The sequence below is a fragment of the Sceloporus occidentalis genome, unplaced genomic scaffold (genome assembly GCF_023333645.1).
Source record: "Sceloporus occidentalis isolate IW3139 unplaced genomic scaffold, rSceOcc1.0.p SCAF_6, whole genome shotgun sequence".
Lineage (NCBI taxonomy): Eukaryota > Metazoa > Chordata > Lepidosauria > Squamata > Phrynosomatidae > Sceloporus > Sceloporus occidentalis.
The window spans coordinates 1,445,968-1,463,132 of record NW_028316986.1 but is presented as its reverse complement, the minus strand read 5'-3'; the positions used below and the strand labels follow the sequence as shown (position 1 = coordinate 1,463,132).

General features: G+C 45.4%; 1 protein-coding gene across 4 annotated transcripts in view; it reads left to right on the top strand.

The window, feature by feature from the left end:
• LOC149310306 (dystrobrevin beta) overlaps nt 1-17,165 on the top strand; it is a 211,288-nt gene that overhangs the window by 177,202 nt on the left and 16,921 nt on the right. For all 4 annotated transcript variants that reach the window (XM_089528693.1, XM_089528692.1, XM_089528691.1 and 1 more), the window contains one exon: nt 14,258-14,417. In XM_089528693.1, coding sequence (XP_089384819.1) covers nt 14,258-14,417 — 160 coding nt within the window. The remainder of the gene's footprint in view (nt 1-14,257; nt 14,418-17,165) is intronic.

Here is a 17,165-nt window from a genome sequence, read left to right as displayed (position 1 = left end):
GGCGCTGCTGCACAGCAAAGAGAGGCGCCTCCCTGGCAGTCTGTACCCCACCTATATCAGGGTGAAGTTTAAACCAGCTTGGTCTAACTTAGGGGTCTGTCCTGGAGAAGAGATGGTAAAGAGGTGATATGAAAGCCCTGTTTAAGTATTTGAAGGGATGTCATATTAAGGATAGAGCAAGCTTGTTTTCTGCTGATCCAGAGAATAGGATGTGGAAAAATGGATGCTACAGGAAAAGAGATTCCACCTAAACATTAGGAGGAACTTCCTGACAGTAAGGGCTGTTTGACAGTGGAAGATGCTGTTTTCTTGGAGAGTGGAGAAGTCTTCTTCTTTGGAGGTTTTCAGGCTGGATGGCCATCTGTCAGGGGTTTGTGCATGAACGGCAGAAATGGGTTGGACTGAATGGCCCTTCCAACTCTATGATTCTGTCAAAGTAAGCATTGTCTAGTTGTTTGAGTGCTGGACTAAAAATCTGGGGATTAAGGTCTGAATCCCTCCCCAGCCACGGAAACCCAATGGGTGACCCCGGACAAAGTCACACAGCCTGAGAGGAAGACCCTGGCAAGCTTCCTCTGAAGAAATCCAGCCAAGAAAACCCTATGGTAGGGTTGCCATAAGTCATAGTTGAGTTATGGCAATGTAGCCACATGCTCATTGGTTTCTCAACTGAAGGCACATGCCTTGCACCGAGGGGCATGGGACCAATTTTGACTGGACTTCAGTGAACTGTGGTGTCCTTCTTGCTGGCGACCAGAAGTGACTTTCCATCCACCCAGATTTGACTGATAATAATAATAATAATAATAATAATAATAATAATGATGATGATTAATTTATAGCCCACCCAATCACGAAGAATCCGGGCGGGTTACAACAATAAAATCCATCAAATTACTATAGAGTTAAAAAATCAAACCCTAAACCTACTTCCCCCGCCCATTCCCAGTACTAAAACAGAATTAAGCAATAATAGTATAAAAATATTAAAAACATGTTTAAAAAGGCAGAAACATAGGCGGGAAGAATAGAGAAATGAGGTGACAATATCTCTATATCTGGGGAGAGTAACTAAGTTGGAAATGGACTTCCATTCCCACTAGGACTTGTTTCTTTGCAGGGAGAGGAAGTGCCCCTTTCCCCAACCATCGTTTGGGGCTAGGACCCTGCCTTCTCAAAGCAGAGAGCAATTTATTTACTTTCCTCTTTGCTTGCTTACTTATTAACCTGCCATTCTCCCGTCATGGGGCCCAAGGCAGCTTGCAACTGGGATAGAACAAGATGGAGCTGACAATCTGATGACAAAAAAATGAAAACGCAAGTGAACAAACCGTCATGTTAAAAGGCCAAGTACAGAATCATTTAAAAGCATGTCAATAAAGACCAAAATGCAGCATTATGTGAATGGTGGTAGCTGCTTCCTTGGCATTCAAAATCCAGATTGCCAGGATAAGTGGAGAAAAAGCAATGAAACAGGAGGATGAGAAGGATGGCGATGATTCAGGGTTGGAATGGAAGGTTGCAGTCCTTATCCTGACATCCCTGGAAAAGGCCTTTCCTGGTTTCTGGTCTTGGAAACTGATGCTCCTTTCCCGTATCAGCAACCAGACCCCAAGGGCCAGACAGAGCAGAGGCCCTGCCTGGCAGGCTAGATCCAGAGGGCTTTCTCTTCAGAGCTGCAGGACATGCGACGGACAGAGCAGGCACATTGCAGGGCCAAGGGAGCAGCCCCCAGTCTCTGGGACTGTCTCCTGCACAGCCCTCAGTCAAAAAAGGAGGAGAGCCAGTGCTGTGATGTAATGGCTCCAGTATTGGACTGGGATTCTGGGAGACCAGTTTGAATCCCCACTCAGCCATGGCAATCCACTGGATGACCTTCGGCAAGTCACACTGTCTCAGCTTCAGAGGAATGAAGAACCCCTGTGAACAAATCTGACCAAGAAAACCCCATGATGGAAACCCACTCGGTGATCTTGCGGAAATCACACTCTCTCAGCCTCATAGGAAGGCAAAGGCAAGACCCCTCTGAGCAAACCTGACCAAGAAAACCCCATGATGGAAGCCCACTTGGTGACCTTGCAGAAGTCCCTCTCTCTTGGGCTTAGAGGAAAGCAAAAGCAACCCCTCACTAAACAAATCTGGCCAAGAAAGCCCCATAAGAGGTTCACATTCGGGTTGCCACAAGTCAGAAAGGACTTGAAGGTATCCCAGGGGATGGATCGTGGCCCCTGCTGATGAATGTAAGAGGTCTCCTTTGGAGTCCAAATGCTTTGCTCTAATGCTACATCCATAGGAGGAAGGACAACAGAGGATCGGATGAGAGCGGACCCCTTCCCTTCCTCCCACCTCCATCAAGCCCCCTCCAGCTGGACTGGGCCTTCCAGCTTTCCTCCTCTGGCATGTTATGGGAGGAGTTGCTCTGTAGTAATGGAATTTATTTTCCAGCTCCATCTGACGGCAGAGGAGTCGAGTTTAGCTGGCTTTGAGTGAGGAGCTAAAGTCACTTGCTGGCACGCACTCCACAGAAGGCAACATGTCTCTGTGAAAACCGAGACCCTCGTCCTGAAGGAAAGCAGGCTGGCTCTCTTTGCTTTCCCAGGGAGTTTATTTGCCCTCCCCCACCAACATCAGCCTCTGGGCACTTCTCCGCCAGGCTTAGAATCACAGAGTTGGAAGAGACCCCAAGGGACATCCAGTCTGGCCCCCTTCTGCCATGCAGGAACTCTAGACATACCCAGCTCCCTAGGTCTCATAGGGCTTTATGGTTTCCAGACCCTTCACCATTTTGGTTGCCTTCTTCTGGGCATGGTCCAGCTTCTCAATATCCTTCTTGAATTGTGGTGCCCACAACTGGACACAATATCCTAGGTGAAGCCTGACCAAAGCAGAAAAGAGTGGTACTAAGATCCAGATTGAAGGCATTTATCTATCCCCTCCTCTTTGTCTGTCTCTAATCCTCCCTCCAGATATTGCACAATGGATAACTACACTTAAAGCATTAAACATGCAACTAAAAGCCAATTAAAAACCTTCTAAAATGCCTCTTTAAGATAGTTCTAAAGCCAGACTATTAAAAACAGTTTTAAAAACAGCCATAGCAGGCATCCCTACTTTTCTGAAGCAAAGGCCAAGTAAAACTGCACCGCCTTAAATGCCTAAAATAGATGACTGTTTAATTAAGTTATGTGAGAGGTGTGAAATGGACAAATTAACTTGTTGCCTAAACTATAAAGATATGGAACCAGTAGACAAGGAATGGTCTCCGATACTGTTGTATTGTAATACCAGGTGTTGAAATGTGCAGGAAGAATGGTATTTGCTTAGAGGACTTGATGAATACTAAGGAAAAACAACAGGATAAGGAATAAACTTTATGAAAACTTTATTGAAAATGAATATAAGTATAGTATAGTTAAAATAAGGATATGGGAATAATGAGAAGGTATGAGTCCATGTATTAGAGGGACTGAGGAAGGTTTGTTTGTTTGTTTGTTTGTTTGTTTATAGTATTTATACCCCGCCCTTCAGACCTAAAGGCTATCAGAGCAGCTTACAATTATTATTTTTAATAAGATGGTTCCCTGCCCTCAGGCTTACAATCTAAAAGACACGACACAAAAGGAGAAGGGAATGGTGGTGGGGAAGGGGATGAAGTCCAGTGGTTCTTCTCTCCCGCTGAGGCCTGGACCAAGGCAGATGGACTGGAGGAAGGGCTCTTCTTCTTCAGTCTAGCCCTGGTGGAGCTGGGCCTGCCTGTTCACTCCCTCCAGGCCGAAGGATGACAGTTATCATGGAGGGAGGGCTCTATCTTCAGGATAGCCCTGATGGAGCTGGGCCTGCCTATTCATTCCCTCACAGGCCGAAGGATGACAGTTATCATGGAGGGAGGGCTCTATCTTCAGGCTAGCCCTGGTGGAGTTGGGCCTGCCTATTCATTCCCTCACAGGCCGAAGGATGACAGTTATCATGGAGGGAGGGCTCTATATTCAGGATAGCCCTGATGGAGCTGGGCCTGCCTGTTCACTCCCTCCAGGCCAAAGGATGACAGTTATCATGGAAGGAGGGCTCTATCTTCAGGATAGCCCTGATGGAGCTGGGCCTGCCTGTTTAATCATGCTCAATGTGCATTCTGGTTGGAATTATATGTCATATAGGGCCCAAACAGACAAGCCAAAATAAAGCTGCTTCGGGTCACTTTGGAGGTATGCTGTTTAAATGACACAGGCATCTTAAGAGGCCAGTAGCTGCGCCAAATCTGTGCTCCAGTCCTTAGGATTGAGGAGGGAGCAAGCTTGTTTTCTGTTGCCCCAGAGACTAGGACCTAGAGCAATGGATGCAAGCTCCAGGAAAAGATTCCACCTCACCATTAGGAGGAACATCCTGACAGTAAGGGCTGTTGGACAGTGGAACACATTGCTTCCTCAGAGTGTAGTGGAGCCGCCTTCCTTAGAGGTCTTTAAACAGAGGCTGGAAGGCCATTTGTTGGGGATGCTTTGATTGTGATTTCCTGCATGGCAGAATGGGGTTGGACTGGATTAGGGCCCTTGTGGTCTCTTCCAACTCTATGATTCTATGATTCCGGCCTCTTAGGACGCATGCAGCAATTAAACAGCATACCTCCAAAGTGACCCAAAGCAGCTTCATTTTGGCCTGCCTGTTAGGACCCCATCACCATATTGTAAATAACTGATGGAAACATGTTTTATTATTTTGTTTATATATATTAAAAAATAAAAAGTACAAAAAACCCTGCCCACCAGAAACTCAGAGTTGGTGGAGCCAGCCTTGGCAGCCAGTTCCACAGTCAGGGTTCTGCTTCACAGAAAACCCAGTTGAGTTCACCCCCAGCCGAGATTCATATTATTATTATTATTATTAACCTTTATTTATAAAGTGCTGTAAATTTACCCAGCGCTGTACATACAATCTTTTTAATCAGACGGTTCCCTGCCCTCAGCCTTACAAGCTAAAAAGACATGACATAAAAGGAGAAGGGAAAGGTGGTGGGGCTAGTAGGCTAATATATATAAAGTACATGTAACAAGGCTTCCACTTAGGATCTTACATTTTGGGCAGGATCCTATAAGAGGAGGTAGGCTTTCAGATGTCCTGGGCCCAAGCCATTTAGGGCTATGTTGGTCAAGACCAGCAGTTTGAGTTGAGCCAGGATGCAAATTGTCAAGCCCCTCTTCTTGCTGGAGGCCTCGGGGCACCTCTTTCTCCCGTCATGAAAGTATTTGCACCCCACCCTCAATCCAAGCATTTCAGGGCAGCCAAACAGTAAAATCGACTCCGAACTATTTAAAAAGAGGGAAACAGTCAGGAGTCCTTTAAAGGCCCTGAAAGCCTGTTAAACACTGGGACAAGTTAATACAAGCAAAAGCGGTTTAATTCCATCAGCCTCGCTGTGGCTGAGTGCCAGGATATCCGAAAGACCCCCCTCTTCCTCCTCCTCCTGTACAAACCTGTCCAAAGTGCCTGTTACGTCTCCCATTCCCTGGAGGGCTGGGGGGGGGGGCTGGGGGTCTCCATGGGGTGAGGAACGGCTGCTTTGAATTGTAGGAACTTAGAGTTGGAAGAGACCCCAAGGACCATCTCATCCAACCTCACGCAGCCATGCAACTAAAGCATTCCTAAGAGATGCCCATCCAACTTCTCTTTAAAGACCTCCAGCGATGGAGGGTCTACCATTGTCCATGGGATCTGTGTTACATTCTCAAATATCTCTTACAGTCAAGAATGTCCTAATGTTTAAGAAGAAGCCTTTTTCTTGCAGTTGAATCTCCCAGTCTCTGGAAGAGCAGAAAACAATTTCGCTCCATTTTCTGCTTTCCAATTAAGCAGTGGCACCGCAGCCATGGCTCCCCTTCTCCCTCTTTCTGGGGGCAAGGCTGGCTGCTTCATTATGGACCATCGGAAGGAAGGTTAAAAGCAAAGCTCTTCCTCTGAGCCTTTCTCGAATTTGGGCTGCCCTTTGGTTCTGGAAGATTCTTTGCCTTTATCCTGATGCCATGGATCTGACTGCTTCCGCTTTCACATTGTCTTTGCAATGTCTGTGTGTCATTGTCCAGAATCCCCTGGCTGTCTTTCTCATGCGTAAATTTCCCTGCAGACGCAGTTGGACATTTTAGTCCAATGTAGATCAGCCAAGTTCTATTAACAGTTGTGGAAGTGGAATTGTACATGTGGCATCATTGTGGATGGCTGCACATGCAAATTGGTTATGAATTAGGATGGTTATCCGTGGTGTCTTGGAAGAGGTGCTACTCAATCCAAGGGTTACGTAGCACACTCATAGAATCATGGAATCCTAGAGTTGGAAGGGACCCCAAGGGCCATCCAGTCCAACGCCATTCTGCCATGCAGGAACTCACAATCAAAGTGCCCCCATTGACAGATGGCCATCCACCCGAAATAATCATGTGTCCAGTTCTAGGCACCACAATTCAAATGATATTGAGAAACTGGAGCCATGTATCTAAAGGACGGCAGCCAAAATAGTGAAGGATCTGGCAGCCATGAAGCCCTATGAGAAGAGACTTAGGGAGCTGGGGATGTTTATCCTTGAGAAGGGAGGTGATGCAATAGCCCTGTTTAAGTATTTGAAGGGATGTCACATTGAGGAGGGAGCAAGCTTGTTTTCTGCTCCTCCTGAGACTAGGACTTGGAACAATGGATGCAAACTACAGGAAAAGAGATTCCACCTCAACATTAGAAGGAACGTCTGATAGTAAGAGCTGTTCAACAGTGGGACACACTCCTTCGGAGAGTGGTGGAGTCTCCTTCTTTAGGTGTTTCTCTGTTTTTAAACAGAGCCCGGATGTCCATCTTTGATTCTGTGTTCCTGCATGGCAGAATGGGGTTGGACTGGGTGGCCCTTGCGGTCTCTTCCAACTTGAGGATTTTAGGATCCTTACTCTAAGAGGCGCTGCACCGGAAGAACCCCTGCAGAGGATGGCCTGATGTTCACCCACTTTCATGGCATCGCCCGCTGGCATTCCTCAAGCAAAGCTCTGCGACAGCTGGCGTCCTCTCACCTCCGTGGCACCGCCACCCTCCTTCTGTGCCAGTGACGGCATGGTTTCCATAGTAGCAAACGTGGTTCAAAGCGAAGCGGGGGGATGCTGTGTCTAAAATGTAGAACTGGGGATAAAGGCCAGATGAAACAGCACAAACTGAAGAAGGGAGGATGTGCCGGGGCTGTAAATGTTTAATGGAGTAATTATAGTATTAGTCACAAGCATCCAGTCGGAGGCAGCTGGGAGCGCTTCTCGGCGGCTGGCTGGCCATGTGATGCGGCAGAGAAGAGGGGCACGGCCCAGGCAAAGCCTGCCATGTTGCCTGGCAGATGTGGGACTCAGGGGTGGCTTTGGGGCTGTGGATGGTGCAAGGAGGCCTCCCAACATCCCAGGCTTAGAGGAGCTGGCAGGGTGCACAGGGATAACAGTAGCCGAAGCCACACACCTCTTTTCCCTTCTCCTCCTTATCTTCCCAAGGGCCATCCAGTCCAACCACATTTTGCCATGCAGGAACTCACAATCAAAGCATCTCTGACAGATGGCCGTCCAGCCTCTATTTAAAGACCTCTAAGGAAGGAGGCTCCACTACACTCTGAGGAAGGAGTGTGTTCCACTGTCGAACAGCCCTTTCTCTCAGGAAGTTCCTCCTAATGTTGAGGTGGAATCTCTTTTCCTGGAGCTTGCATCCATTGTTCCTGGCCCTGTTCTCTGGAGCAGCAGAAAACAAGCTTGCTCCATCCTCAATATGACATCCTTTCAAATACTTAAACAGGGCTCTCATGTCACCTCTTAACCTTCTCTTTTCCAGGCTAAACATACCCAGCTCCCTAAGGCATTCCTCATAGGGCTTTACAATTTCCAGATCCTTCACTATTTTGGTGACTCCATTTTCTCAACATCCATTTTGAATTGTGGAGCCCAGAACTGGACACAGGCTTCTTCTGCATCACACTGTTGACTCATGTTCAATTTGTGGTCTACTTGGATTCCCAGATCCCTTTCACACGTAGTTTCATTCGACCAAGTGTCCCCCATCCTATATCTATGTGTTTCATTTTTCTGCCCTAAGTGCAGTACCCTACATTTTTACATATTGAATTTCATTTAGTTAGCTTTGGCTCAGCTTTCTAATTTAGACCTCCAGAGAAGGATAGCCCTTTGCCAGGGTGCAAAAATGTTTGGGGTTCAAACTGTATTCCTTCTCAGCACCAGCATGGCACTTAGGATCACAGAATCATAGGACTTTATCATGCGGGGAAAACTGGAAGCTTAACCAAAGGTTAATTCGGGGTCATCCAAGGTATTTCACGTAATTTTGCAAACGGATTTCAAACGATGTCACACACGAACAACGCAATCCAAACGCAATTATGAGACATCCCAGGAATAGCTGAATTTGGAAAAATATTGAATATATAAATCCTTTTCAACTGCAAATTCACAGTCAATTCACATTTGCATTAGTATGAAATGCATCTCCAGTTCGGCCATGGGATTACTGTTGGCCATGGGATCTTGTCCTCCCTGCGCATGTGCAAACATGCTAATTCAAGAAGCCAATGGGTACGTACTCGTGTGATGAGTTCATTCGCATTCGCACTGCTTTCTCTTTCAGATAGATGCTGTGTTTGTCTGTACGTGTGATAAGCTACTACACAATTTCTTGCATTTTCAGATTGCCCTCCTCTTTCTTCTTCTTTAAGGACAGTGATACATTCCTCCATGTGAAAAAGTCTATAGAGTTGGAAGAGACCTGAAGGGCCATCCAGACCAATCCCATTCTGTCATGCAGGAAGGCACCTCTGACAGATGGCCATCCAGCCTCTGTTTAAAAACCTCCAAAGAAGGAGAGCCCTTTGCCAGTGTTTATGGTTAACACTGTATCCTTTCTCTGGACCAGTCGGACATTGGCGGTGCAAACCAGGCCTCAGCAATGTCTTTGGGGAGTATTCAACTGGGCCCAAACCATTCCCGCAAACCCCGTTAGGGCAGCCCTTCTGCAAGCCTTCTCCTCAATTCCTTGCCTGCAGTTTTTCCAGCATCAGTTTTAATGCAACGGGAGGTTTTATTCCCAGGAGCCCTTCAGAGACAGCCTCCGCCTTCCTCACCAACAGCTTCCCCGAGAATGCATTGTGGGCTTTGTTTATGCATCATTAAATGCCTGTTGCGTGTATCCTGCATCCAGCCATGAGATCCAACATACTCGTTCTGAAATGTTTTGCTACTTAAGCAAACCAGTCAGTAGTAAAAACCACTTAAGCTGGGTTCTCGCTTAGCAAAAGAACTCTGCTTATACTGTTTTTGCCATATAGGTTTGCTCCGTTTATAAGCTACACACAAACACACACCTGCCGCCATCACAAAGCGTTACCTGGGCAGCTTACGCCATGGATATAAAGGTATAGCAATTATAGTAATAAATGTTTTTTTAAAATGCATAGGTCTTGAATAGCAGACAGAATGAGAAATTTAGCAAGGAAGATGTTTCTTGAAGGTTCTCTGTGGCGCTACAAAGAGAGCTAACCCTCCGCAGCCAGAGATTCAAAAGTCAACTAATTCCAGCATCAGCAGCTGCCTCCGTCTTTCAGCTTTCATTCAGCAGTCCAAGTCATGTTGGGAAATGTAGTTCTTTCTTGAGGACCGTTAGAAACTCAGAAAGTAAGCAAGATTTGTTTAATCTCACTAGCAGAACTTACACAGCAGAAAAATGGGCAAGCAGGAAAAACTTTAACTAACTCTCCCAGCCACGTGTCCCCAATAAAAACACACACTCACTTGGTTAAAAGTGAAAAAGAAAACAAGTTTACTTACAAAATCATGTGTATGAAGAGATACACAGGTCTAGCTTCATGTTGCAAGAAAAAATGAGGTAGAAAACATGCCTATCAGGAAAAAATGCTGTCCCAGCATCTTCTCAGCTCCGGGATAGGCATGCTGATTAGATGGTAAGCAAGTTTAGTAATGGAGTCTCATCTCTGCTGCTGCTTCACCTCAAGACAAAGGAAATTAGGTGTCCTCATGGTAAACAGGAAATGAGGGATCATTAGTAGGGGGCAATAAAACCATCGACATGCATTACTAGAAAGGTCTTAGCATGCAAAGTTGCTATATCCCAACAAGTCAATGGACCTTTCTTGCCATGGGGGCATTTGGGGGCAAGTGGATTACAACTGTGGGTGGCCAGCCCTTGGTTAACCGGCCCTGTTGGTTCAGAGTGGCCCAGGCTGGGGCCTCCTGCTCCTAGAGATGCCCAGCCAGCCTTCCTAGAGCTATGCAACTCCTCTGCTTCCCTCAACATGTTCTGACCTTCCCTCTCTGCTGCTGCAGGAATCACTGACCCTCCCAGCTTTGCTGCGGGTTCAGCAAATGCTGCAAATCCTGTCAGTTGTATTTCTGGAGGCCACAACAGTGGTGCAAATCCCTCAGGTGCTCCAGATGCAGGGAGTCCCTCTGAGCATTTATATAGCTTTTGAAAATGAGATAAAACCACAGAATCGGAAGATCTAGTCCTACACTGTCATGCAGGAATGCAGAATTGGGGAATCTAGTTCATACAGCTGAAACGCTCCTGAGATATACCCATCAACCCGCTGCCTCAAGACTGCCAAAGAGTCCACCACCCTCCAAGGCAATTGGTTCTTCTCTCAAACAGCTCTTACCCTCAGGAAGTTCCTCCCAATGTTCAGGTGGAAATTTTATTTTCATGTAATTTGAAGGACTGGACACAGAAGAAAGAGGAGTGAAGATAGCAGGAAGGAATGTCAATAATCTAAGATGTACAGATGACACCATGCTACTAGCAGAAAACCTCACAGACTTGGAAAAACTGCTAAGGAAGATCAAGGAGGAACATGCAAAGCCAGGCCTGTTGTTGAACATAAAGAAAACAAAAATAATGACCACAGAAAATGTACACAGATTCAATCTAGACAATGAAGAAGTAGAAATAGTAAAAAAAACCCTCCCATACCTGGGATCATACAAAGATAGAAATGGGGAGCGCAGTTAGGAAAAGAAGAAGACTAAGAATGGAGAAAGCGGCTGTGAAAGAACTAGAAAATACCCTAAAATGCAAAGATGTACAACTGAGCAAAAAAGCTGGAATCCTACAAGCCGTCTTATTCCCTGTCCCCATGGAGGGATGTGAGAGCTGGACAGTTAGGAAAGCGGATAGGAAGAGAATTAATTCATTGGAGATTTGGGGCTGGAGAAGAGTGCTAAGGATCCCTTGGACAACCAAGAGGTCAATCAAATGGGTGCCAGAACAGATCAAACCATAAATCTCTCTGGAAGCCAAGATGACAAGACTGAGGCTGTTGTACTTTGGATACATCATGAGAAGGAAGGACTCATTGGAGAAGACCATAATGCTTGGGAAGGTGGAGGAAAGCAGAAGGAAAAGAAGGCCACATGCAAGACGGATGGACTCTATTAAGGGGGTTATGGGTCTGAATTTGCAGGACCTGAGCAGAGCAGTGGAGGACAGGGGGTCTTGGAGATGGCTCCTCTACAGGGTGGCCATGAGTCGAGATGGACTCGAAGGTGGATAACAGCAGCAACAACAACAAATTTGAATCCACTAATGTTCTAGTCTCTGGAGCAGCAGCAAACAAACTTGCACCATCTTCCATATGGCATGCCTTCAGTTTTGTTAAAGATGGCATTCATGCCACTTTTCAGTCTTCTTCAGGCTGAACATCACCAGATCCCTAAGCATTTCTCAAACCTACTAGATCCTTTACGGTCTTGGTCTCCCTCCACTGAACATGTTCCAGCTTGTCAATGTGTTTCTTGACCTGGGATGCCCAGAACTGGACACCCTCTTATAAAACATTGGCTTGGATTGTTCATTTACTTGCTTGCTAGCTTGCCTGCTTTTCATTTGAGGCCAGGTCCTCAAAACAAACTCCTGCCATATTTTTATAGTGTCTTTCATTGGGGACTAAGAGACTCAAAGATCGTGGTCAAATATATGTTAAAACAGGTGGGATACTAATAAATTCACCATGTGCCAAAACTATAAAGAAAATGTTATTAAAATGATGTGCCGTTGGCACTTCTCTTCATCAAAATCGAATAAAATGTATAAAATAGGGAAATCTGATTGTTGGAAGCGTCAGAAGCCAGAAGGAACATTTTATCTTTTATGGTGGAAGTGTAAAGAAGCAGAAAGATTTTGGAGGAGGATACATAAGCTGATGTCTACAAATACTACAAATAACGATCCCATTTAGCCAACTGAGAGATGAAGATGTAGGAAGAAAATATAGACAAATTATACTATATATGATTACGATAACAAGGATGATTTATGCTAAAGTATGGAGACAAAAACAAACCCCGACAGAAGAGGAATGGATGGAGAAATTGGGAGAAACTATGGAAATGGACTCTTGGACGGCGCTAATGAAGGAGAGGGACCAAGAAGAAATGGAAAGCGATTGGGATGGCTGCATAGCCTTGAAGGAAAAACTAAGAAGATAAGACTGGAAAGTTTTCTTTTTGGTGAACATGAGAGTTAAATAAAAGAAGCTAAAGAATTATTGGTTACCTGATAGGTTCAAAAAAAATATCAGTAAGCATGATAGATGCATGTATTAAGGAAGTTAGATCCTCTTACTTTTCTTTTCTAAAGGAATATAAGTAATAATTCCAATCTGCCTGGACATGAACCTGTGGTATAAAACTAAGTTCTGTTTTAAATTGGAATTTTGTAATTGTGCTGGCCAAATGGCTGTAATAAAGTTATTATTATTATTATTATTATTATTATTATTATTATTATTATTAAGTAATAATTGCTAATGCGTATAAGTGGGAGTGAGGATGCTTGTGGTGTTTTATGTTTGTTGGTGGTATTGTTTATGATTTGTTCATTTTTGTTTTATGTTATGTTTTATGTGTTAAATGTAAGACTGGACTATTGTTTTTAAAACTGTGTAATAAAATGTATATGTCTCACACACACAGGGCTGGGAACCATGCATCTCTTGGTGAGGGGCCAATGCAGTCCCCAGAAAACCAGTCCTCAGCAGCCCCCTAAAATATTAAACAACCCCACACACATTGAAATCGTGGCAGGAACTCAAAAGTACTGCTTTAGGGAATCTCCCACCCTGAAACAGCAAGAACACCCCTCCTCCAAAATAAGTATGACCAGGAGTGATGCATCATCACATCAGGTGCCAAAATGGCAGCCATGACAGTGTGGCTGTGTTGAACATCAACAGATGCCACCTTCCAGAGCATGACCAACCTTGTGCTAAAAGGATCTTTGGTGGCAGTTGATGGGAAAGAGCTCTTCTTAAAATCTGGGAGGGGGGGGGGGTCCTGCTGCTGCAAGACTTATTATCACACGGGGGGAAGAAGCAGTTTGAGGAGGTACAGTTGCGCAATTCTGCCCAATTCTTTCACATGGCATCCATCTGCGCAATTGTGCACTTGAAATGATATCACTATGACATTTCACACACATCCACAAATGAATTGTTAGTGTATCACAATTGTTCATTTTGCGCAGGCATATCGATGCAACTGCACACATCCGCTAATCATGTTCCTGGACTGCAAAGAATAAAGACAGCAAAATAAAATGTATTACTTCAACACATTGTTTTAATCAATTGTTAACTAAATTGTGTCCCACAGCTCAAAAAAGACTGAAATCCACTGCAAAACCAATCCTGGCAATGAGAACGGATTGCGACCACAGCAGTGCATTTTGGGTATCCCGAGTTTCTCCTTCACTAGCAGTAATGCAGCGTGATTGACTTCCGCACTCTCTCGATCACGCTCGATTCCCACTATCGTGAATGAATTGACGGGAGTTCCCCATGAAGGAAACGTTGCTCTCTACTGCCGCTGCAGCTACGGATTTTGCATGACGTCATGTGATAATACGCAGTGCAGTTGCGCAGTTGTTCTCCTTAAACCGCCTTTTTTTGGTGATAATCTCCAATATGGACAGTCGTAGAGCATCCTGACCAAATTTAAGGCAACCTCCCCTCTTCCAGAGGTTTTCACTGATTTCTTATTTAATTGTCCACAATTGCACATGCACTGCCTTGATGCAGGTGAACTGGCACAGAGGATCTTTCTCATGGTGGTTTTGTCACTCCCTGCGCATGAAGGATAGGTTTTTTGGGGAGGGATCTGACAGCTGGTGTCTTTCTGTTTTGGGAACATTTCTCCAAAAGGAAAGGCAGTGGCTCAGCATGGCTTCTCCTTGTCTGTTGTAGGCTCAGGCTGCGGGTTCTCCGCACACTTCCCCGACCCACGGGACCGGACGCTCGATGCCCATGCCCGTCAGGTCCACCTCCGCAGGCTCCACCCCAACGCATGGGCCCCAGGACTCCCTGGCCGGCGTCGGTGGAGATGTTCAGGAAGCTTTTGCACAAGGTGAGTCCTCACGAGCCCCACATTGCCCCGGATGCACAAGACATGAGTCAACATTGCGATGCAGCAGCTAAAAAGGCCAATGCAATTTTAGGCTACATCAATAAAAGTATAGTGTCTAGAACAAGAGAAGTAATAGTGCCACTGTATTCTGCTCTGGTCAAGCCCCACCTGGAATAATCCTGTGTCCAGTTCTGGGCACCACAATTCAAAAAGGACATTGAGAAACTAGAGCCATGTGTCCAGAGGAGGGTGACTAAAATGGTGAAGGGTCTGGAAACCATGTCCTATGAGAAATGACTTCGGGAGCTGGGGATGTTTAGCCTGGAGAAGAGAAGGTTAAGAGGTGATATGATAGCCCTGTTTAAATACTGGAAGGGATGTCATATTGAGGAGGGAGCAAGCTTGTTTTCTGCTGCTCCAGAGAATAGGACCCAATGGAGCAATGGATGCAAGCTCCAGGAAAAGAGATTCCACCTCAACATTAGGAGGAACTACCTGACAGTAAGGGCTGTTCGACAGTGGAACTGTTGGGAAATGTAGTTCTTTCTTGAGGATCGTTAGAAACTCAGGAAAGTAAGCAAGATTGTTTAATCTTACTAGCAGAGTTCACACAGCGGAATATGAGGCAAGCAGGAATACTCAACTAGCTCCACTTTTCTCTCCCAGCCCACGTGTCCCCAATAAAAACACAGTCACTTGCTTAAAAAGTGAAAAAGGAAACAAGTTTACTTACAAAACCATGTGTATGAAGAGATACACAGGTCTAGCTTCATGTTGCAAGAAAAATGAGGTAGAAATGTAGTCTACATGCATCTCAGGAAAGGATGCTGCCCCAGCATCCTTTCATCTGCTCCGGACACAGGCAAGCAGATTAGTAGGTACAGTGCTACCTCGGGTTACGAAATTAATTCGTTCCGCGGCGCCGTTCGTAACCCGATACATTTCGCAACCCGAAAAGGCTTTCCGTTAGCGCTGGAAAGCCGCTAGCTGCGCTTCGCATTTGAAACGCGCCGAAATGAATTTCGTAACCCGAAAAATCTTTCGTTACCCGGAACAGTTTTTTCCAATCTAACTTTTTCATACCCCGGAAATTTCGTAACGCGATCAATTCGTATCCCGGGGTACCACTGTAAGTAGAAAGTAGTAATGGCGACTCATCCTTGCTTTCTTCTTCTTGGGAACAAAAGGTTTGGTGTCCTCATGGGTAAACAGGAAATGAGGAGGGGCAATGAGTAGGGGTTGTTAGTAGGCAATAAAATACCATAGACATGCATTACTAGAAGGTCTCAGCATACAAAGTTGCTATATCCCAACAGAAACAAACTCCCTTGGAGTGTAGTGGAGTCTCCTTCTTTGGAGGTCTTTAAGCAGAGGCTAGATGGCCATCTGTTGGGGATGCTTTGATTGGGATTTCCTGCATGGCAGAAGGGGGTTGGACTGGATGGTCCCTGTGATCTCTTCCAACTCTATGATTCTAAGTCCCATTTGGTTATGGGCATCAAGCGAGGAGGAGAACAACGCTCTCACATGAGCACAAAAAGAAGTATTTTATTAGTCCAAGATGTTTCAAAATATGTTTCTTCTTCAGGAGCACTTTTTCCAGAGTGATCCATGACCAGCATTCACTTTCTCACTTGTCCCTCCATATTCGCTAGGGTTAGGGGCACAAGACCCCCATGAATATGGGGAAACCGCAAATAACAAAAACACCATGTTTTTACCTGAGAGGACACCTCTCTAGGAATCTCTAGGTCCTCCAGGGCAACTCTGTGGTCAACGTCCGACAGACACTGACCATAGAGTTGTGCTGGAGGAACTACAAACGTGTAGCAGAGTATTCTCTCTAGGAATCTCTAGGTCATAGTGAAAGTTGGCCATAGAGTTGCACTGGAGGACCTAGATATTCCTAGAGAGAACATATTAATCAAATCTGTGAATAATCAACTTCACAAATATAAAAAACTCAAATATGGAGGGATGAGCGTAGTACACATGTAATGCTGACTTTCACTTTGTTCATCTTTGCTCATTTCACGATGAGGCCTACAGGTTTGAGTGTTGGACTACAGCTCTGGAGACCAGAGTTCAAATCCCTGCTCGGCCATGAAACCCACTGGAGTGTCCTTGGGCCAATCACACTCTCTCAGCCTCAGGGGAAGGCAATGGAAAGCCTCCTCTAAACAAATCTTTCCAAGAAAAAAATGATAGGGTTGCCATAAGTTGAAAATGACTTTAAGGCACACAACAACAACAACATAGAAGCAGCCCTTTTTTGTATCCTACAGTGCATTTTAATGTGATGAGTTTGATGTTTCAATTCTTTTTGGATTACGTTCAGTTTTAATGCCTTGCCTTTGGTTTGCTTATTTCCTGCTGCCAATCCCAATGGATTACACGGCAGCAGCCCTGAAAGAGAAGCACCATGAGCCCTCACAAACCCTATCCACCCCCCAGCGATCAAGAGATTGGATTTCCGCGGTGCGGAGCGCACCTGCGTCCCCACCTGCCCCAGTGCCTCAGGTAGTTGGCTTTGCAGCCTTGAACCAGGCACCCAGACCTTCCTTTTCAGAATTCAAAATAGTTATCCCAGCCTTTAAAAGGGGATGTTTTGTTAAAAGAAAAGAAAATTGCATTGGCACGGTATTGCTTCATTGCTGAGTCTTGCTAGTAATTTTGTCATTTGCTCTCCGCTTGGCTGAATTATTGTGCCTCTCTGGATGAGGGACTACTTCCAAAACATCCACAGCC